The following is a 6,603-nucleotide window of genomic DNA, read 5'->3' as shown; positions in this document are numbered from 1 at the left end:
TACACCATCAGAGGCTCATTCACCTGCTCATCTTCTAACATTGTATATGCCACTAAAATTCAACGTCCTTCGGTTCTCTACACAGGACAAACCCTACACCAGAGGATAAATGGACACACATCTGACATCAGGAATCACAAGATTGAGAGACATGTAGGAGAACACTTCGACCTTTGAGGAGATTCAATGGGTGTCCTTAAAGTAGTTATTTTATTACAAAGGAAGTTCAGGAACAGAATGGAAAGGGAAATGGCTGTATTACAAGTTATTACAACACTTGGAACAAAAACCTCCCTAGGACTCAACAGGGATATTGGTTTCTTATCTCATTACATATGCTAACTCATTCAGTCCTCACATATGTACTCTCAACAAGAAGGACTATAAATTCTCTGTATTTCAGTGTATTTCTTTTTTGAATTGTATATTAGAATCCTGAATGTAACAAGGAATATTGGGATGTTTTGCTGACATGACCCTGCATCCACCTCAAAAAGTGCTGTTATGTGATCTCCACTCCTGGGAGGAGAGAATGGAGAGTCTCGGTTTGCTTCCCACAATTAGAAAAGACACCTTTAGTTTATCTGCTATTTTGACATATTTATTGCTTTACAGCCATTGACCTTATAACCTTAGCTTGTTATTTATTTTAAGCTTTGCATATTTTCAACATCATCATGTTACATGTTAATTTGCTGTCAAGTCCCAGATCTTTATTACTCAGCATGGAATATTCTCCTGTGCTTTTCCAGGCTTCTTGGAACCAGCTGGGCCTGTCCTTAAGGAGCAGGAAGTCCATCAGTTACCTATAACAAACATAGGAATAGGGTGTGGTCAAACTGCAATGTGGGCTGAAGAAGAGACCTGTGTGGAAATCTCAGTCAGAAGGAATGACAAGAAATCACGAGGGTGAGCTTTCAGTGAAAAGGGTCTCTTGAGTTACCACTTCCCGATGGCCCTGTTTAAAAATGGTAGTTTCTTATTCAGGAACATACCAGAGCAGTGAACAGTGGGGTTTGATCCAGAAATGTCTCCACAAATGCCCTAAGACTGGGATGGGACCCCACAAAGGACCATGTGGGGGTGGAAAGTGCCGTCAAGTCACAGCTAACTTCTGGCAAACAGTCATAGGATTTTCAAAGCAAGAGACGAACAAAGGCCATTGGCCACTGCCTGCCTCTGCAGAACAACCCTGGACTTCCCTGGTGGTCTCCCATCCAAGTACTAACCAGGGCTGACCCTGATTAGCTTCTGAGATCTCATGAGATTGGGTCAGCTTGGGCCATCCATCTCAGGGTAAGAACCATCTGTACAGCTTAAATTTGGCCAGAGAAAGAAAAACCAGTTTAGGAGGTGTGGGAAAGATTTTTTTAAATCTTAGGACTGCTGAACTAATTTGCTTTGGGACCACTTTTTGTATGTGTGGATTTACTTGCTGCGTATTCAGCTGGTAAGATTCGTAAGTACACAGACCCAACCGCTGAGAGAAGGATCGTGAAACAATACAAGCCAAGCCTTTTCTAGAAAAATTTCTCTCAGGAGATATCAGCCCCACCTCAACCAACCAGAAGTAGACATCATGAATCTAAAAGCTGAACTCACTTGGCTGTGCGACATTCAAAACTTGTGTTTTCCAGAAACAACAGTGTCGGGCAGGTGACTTCTGTAGAGCTTTGGGTGGTTGTGTGCTGAGAAGGAAGAAGTTCTGCGCTTTGGCATTGTAGAGTGGCCACTGAACCTCATTGGCGGTCACCCCGTTAGGATTCCTGTGAAGAGAATGGGGGGGGGGAGAAATCTCAGTGCAGTAAAGGGAATGGTCCTGTGTGAGCTATGCAGCATATTGAAACTATTCATCGCTTTATGCTCAGCCCTGGAGGAACGGTTCCAATATTCGTATCTGGTTTTGTATGGTTACATGTTCTTATTGAAGTATTTCATATTTTCAATATTCAAAAGGTTTTCATATTGGCCGCCTTGGGGGCCCTAATTGGCTGAAAAAACAGCATAAAAATATTTTGATTAGTTAATTAAATCTAATGAAATCCACATTGAATTGCATTACACTTAAAGTAAGTACACCAGAATTACCGACATGCCTGATTTGTTTAATTCACCAGTAGCTCAACGAGATGGATCATGTCGCTAAAAATCAGACTTCCATTGCCACCCAAAACAGAGTTCCATCCTTCTAAGCCCATGGACTTAAATAGGTTTAGAAGGGTGTTACTCTGTTTAGGATCACACATACAGTGGCCAGCCTATACGCCTACGAAACTGATGAATAGCTTTCTGCATGTGAAACACCGATAAGAGTATTGGCTCCTCGTTATAAGGCGACCTCGAGGAAGAATTTATTATTTGAAAAGGTGTTCTGAAATCCAGATGTGTCCGCTGTTGGATTACAAACCTGCATGATTTCTAAGAAGAATTTTTGCTGTGAAATTAAGAAAGGAATTGCATACTGAACTTTCGGTTTGATGGACCTTGTGAATGTTTTACACAAAATGTGATCCTTTACGAATTTGATTATATCGAAATTGGTCAATTAATTTGCACTTGCAATGAGATATTACAGTGATTGTGCTATTTGCCTCCTATGCGGAACCTGGAGTCCTCCTACAATTAGGGTTGCCAGGTTGTATCTTCCCCCTGGCAGGGGGCCTTTTGGGGCATTCCAGGAAGGGGTGGTGCTGTCCCCGATGTGATGACATCATGTAGAGTGACGTCATAATGTTGGGGACACAGCGCCACATACACACACACCCTGCTTTTCCCCAACAACTTAAAGGGAATCTTACCTTAAAATGGTTGGGGAAAGAGCAGGTCCCCCCACGCACCTGCCTGGCAGAAGAAGAAGAAGACGAGATTGGATTTATACCCACCCTTCACTACCCAATGGAGTCTCAGAGTGAGCTCATCAAGCAGCCTGGTGATCCTAGCACCTGAGGGCAGAACCACCAATGTGGTCTAGAGAGAGATCCTTCAGTAGAGAAAAAAATAGTATGTCTCACTTCATTTCTTACACTACAATCTTCTCCATTAGAATTCCTACAACTGTCACATTTCAAATTTCACATCATCAGTATTATAACTGGATTTACGGAACTTAAATACTGTAGTGAACCACGGGTATCAGGCTAGTAAGAGATAAAGTAAGCAATGGCCTACACTGCAGGACCCGCAGAAAGGGCAACTACAAGGGGCACACCCTTTGCGCGATGGCTACAGGCTGCTCACAGATCTTAAATAGGGTCTTTCAGGGGGTGGGGCTGCCCATGTAAGCTTGTGCTAGATGGCGCATCATTTGCCTAATTAAGAAGAAGAGGAGGAGGAGATTGGATTTATACCCCACCCTTCACTTGGAGTCTCAGAGCAGTTTACAAACTCCTTTCCCTTCCCCTCCCCACAACACACACCCTGTGAGGTAGGTGGGGCTGAGAGAGCTCTTTTCAGGACAGCTCTTGAGGGAACAGCTCTGACAGAACTATGGCTTGCCCAAGGTCATCCAGCCAGGTGCAAGTGGAGGAGTGGGGAATCAAACCCGTTCTCCCAGATTAGAGTCCATGCACTTAACCACTACACCAAACTGGCAAGCCGCGGTTTTGCAGGTTGCGAGGCAAGCATGTGCAGGGGTGTGGAGAACTGTTGGTGGTGGGTCTTTGCCCCACCAGCCAGCTGGCCAGAGACTTGGGGAGCCCCAAAAATCACCCCCTCCCCCACCTGGGGGACTGGCATCCATACCTAGAACTATGACTGATCAGTTCCTCTGGAGAAAATGTCTTCTTTGGAGTGTGGGACTCTATGGCATAATACTCCACTGACGTCCCTCTTCCCCCCAAAACCCCACCCTCCCTCAACTGCACCCCTAAATCTCCAGGAACTTCCCAATGTGGTGCTGGCAACTGTAGTGCACTACCAGATTTCTAAAATGTTTTCACCATCAACACCTGTGCCAGGAGAACAGTGACTGCAGCTGCTTCAGCAACAACTTACAATGACCAGATTGCAGAACTTACCCCCACCAGACAGTGGAAGCTGCAACTGGGTCCCACTCTGCTTCATTAGGCAAACGATGTGCCACCTAGCACAAGCATGCATGGGGCAGCCCCACCCCCCGAAAGACCCTATTTAAGACCTGTGAGCAGTCTGTGACCATCACAAAAAGGGTATGTCCCTTGTTGCTGCCCGTTGTGCGGGTCCTGCAGTGTGCGTCATTGCTTACTTGATCTCCTATGAGTGAGCTTTCCCCACAATAAACATGTGCCTGGTGGAAGATATCTGGATTCATCAGATCCCGTGGGTGGCCTTCTACCCAATTATTGTGTCATTTCTGTGTTGCTTTCTGGTGGAAATTTGATTGTGGGACTGTGTGTGGCTTAATACGGAGAGTCGTATTCGTGGAAGAACTGGTAGGCATTTTCTAACAGTTTTAAACAAACGGGCATGCCTGTGGTAGAGAGCAGAAGGCCACGAGAGGAAAAGGGGATGCCTTACCCATGTCTAGCAAACTCTGCCCAGTATCGCTGCACCCTGCGGCTTAACGCGGCCTCCTCCGCTGTGCATGTTTGGTTGGCAGCCAGGATTGACTTAAAAGTGCCAAATAAGTAAGGCAGTTCAGCACCATGGGGTGCCTCAATCCACTCAGGCCAAACAGAGCCCAAGGTGCGCTGTGAGAAGATGTAAGCGTACACAGGACTTCCAGCTTTGGTCAACTTTGCAGCAATTTCTGCTGAAGGGCATACGAAGAAGTAATCACCACTGGACTGCACCATGGCCCAGCGGTAGGATTCGAGGCCATGGACCTCTTTGCTGTATTCCTTCACCACAGCCTCAACAATTTCTTCTGTGGCACTTCGTACCGTCTTCCTCACAGCCTCCACCAGCTGTTCCCTAGTTATTAGCCCATCTTTGGCATCTGGAAAAGTGGTCTCTACGAGCACAGCCAATTCATCAGAAGTGGTGCCAATGAGAAGGGGTTTATTTGGAAAGCGCCCAGCCTCCAGAAGTGTCTGTGGGTCCTCAGTGAGGAATTCTCCATCAGTGGTGGGTGTGAAAGGAATGTCCAGAAGCATTGTGCTGTTCAGTGCATATAACTCATACTGATTGAAACCTGCTACATCTTTTCCCTGCAGGCATGTCACCACCTCGGCGGCATCATCTTGAGTACAACCCTGCTTCTGGGCCAGATCAAGTGCTCTCTGTTTGGCCTCCTCAGGACTTGTCCAAGCATAGACAGCATTCATAGTTCCACTTTGCATCACAGCCCGGGCAAAGAGGGGCTGGCTTTCTGGGGAGAGGAGATGGAAACCCACCAAGGCTCCTCCAGCACTCTGTCCTGAAATGGTCACCCACGCAGGATCTCCTCCGAAGGCGGCTGCATTCTCCTTCACCCATTTCAGTGCCAGCTGTTGGTCCCAAAGGCCAGCATTACCTGGGGCACTTGGTGGTAACGAAAGGAAGCCCAGAGCCCCCAAGCGGTAATTCAAGGACACCACTATGAGATCCTCCTCAGCAGCTAAGGATGCCCCATTATACATCTCCAGAGAAGACGTGCCACTGAAAAAACTCCCACCGTGTATCCAGACAAGGACAGGGACTGGGGTAGGAGGCCTTGGATGGGGCGCCCAGATATTCAGAAAGAGACAGTTCTCTGACAGTGGTGGGCTGACAGTCCACATTGATGTTTGGGGGGTGCCAGGAAGAAGCAACTGGGAGCAGGAGTTGCCAAAGCTGGTAGCCTCCAAGACTTGACTCCAGGGCTGATGGGGAAGGGGCTTCTGGAAACGCAATTTCCCCACAGGCGGTTCTGCGTAGGGGATACCCAGATAAGCAGTCACGGAGCCAGAGCCAACCTGGAGATGCCTGCCTTTGACAGGGCCACTGCTGGTGACCATGATGGTGTCATCTCCTTCAGAGGCAGAGTTGGAGGCCAGTGGGAAAAGGAGGAAGAGCCACAAGAATGGAAGACGGAGACTGGACATTTCAGCAGCTGGAAGCTGGAAGGGAGGAAAAAGTCCCAGAGGAAGTTAGGTGAAGTACAAGAGGGGATGTTTACCTTTTTACCAGAACACTGCACCCATCTAACCCAAGACTGGGTTGTGACCAGGGGAGGGACAGGACTGATGGGGGGGGAACTGCTCACAATCGCCTTCCCTTTCCCTCCCCACAACAGACGCCCTGTGAAGTAGGTGGGGCTGAAAGCTCTCTTGAGAACTGTCCTTGAGAGAACAGCTCTAAAAGAACCTGTGACTGACCCAAGGTCACCCAGCTGGGTGCATGTGGTGGGGCGGGGAATCAAACCCAGTTCTCCCAAATCAGAGTCCACGCTCCTAACAACTACACCTAACCACTACACCAAACAATATTGTTCACATTGTTTCCCAATTCTGTAATCCTAGTCCAGGGGTTCCCAATCTATTCAAACCTGTGGGTAATTTTGAAATTCTGGCACAGGGTGGGCACAACCACAAAATGGCTGCTACAGGGGGTGGAGCCAACTACAAAAGGATTGCTGAAGGAGGAACTAGGAAAAGAGTAGATTTTATTCCCTCCTTTTCACTACCTGAAAGAGTCTCAAAGCCACATACAATTGCCTTCCCTTCC

At 47.4% G+C, this 6,603-nt stretch overlaps 1 protein-coding gene across 1 annotated transcript; it reads right to left on the bottom strand.

The window, feature by feature from the left end:
- Positions 1-680: 680 nt before the first annotated feature.
- On the bottom strand, positions 681-5,997 carry LOC107125131 (cholinesterase-like). The gene is made up of 3 exons (XM_015428586.1): positions 4,495-5,997; positions 1,603-1,766; positions 681-806 (listed from the first exon to the last, which is right to left on the bottom strand). Exons 1-3 carry the CDS (start codon positions 5,979-5,981, stop codon positions 799-801), a joined length of 1,659 nt encoding a protein of 552 aa, XP_015284072.1. The 5' UTR covers positions 5,982-5,997; the 3' UTR covers positions 681-798.
- Between the last annotated feature and the right edge of the window lie 606 nt (positions 5,998-6,603).

The sequence above is a fragment of the Gekko japonicus genome, unplaced genomic scaffold (genome assembly GCF_001447785.1).
Source record: "Gekko japonicus isolate JY-2015 unplaced genomic scaffold, Gekko_japonicus_V1.1 scaffold8456, whole genome shotgun sequence".
Lineage (NCBI taxonomy): Eukaryota > Metazoa > Chordata > Lepidosauria > Squamata > Gekkonidae > Gekko > Gekko japonicus.
Note: the sequence above shows the minus strand (reverse complement) of the source record. Positions and strands in the feature narration are given on the sequence as shown.

Coding starts and splice junctions, on each gene's coding strand:
- LOC107125131 (XM_015428586.1), bottom strand. CDS start 5,981: ATGTCCAGTCTCCGTCTTCCATTCTTGTGGCTCTTCCTCCTTTTCCCA. Junction 1,767..4,494: donor GCAGAGTTTGCTAGACATGG/GTAAGGCATCCC, acceptor TTCTCTTCACAG/GAATCCTAACGGGGTGACCG.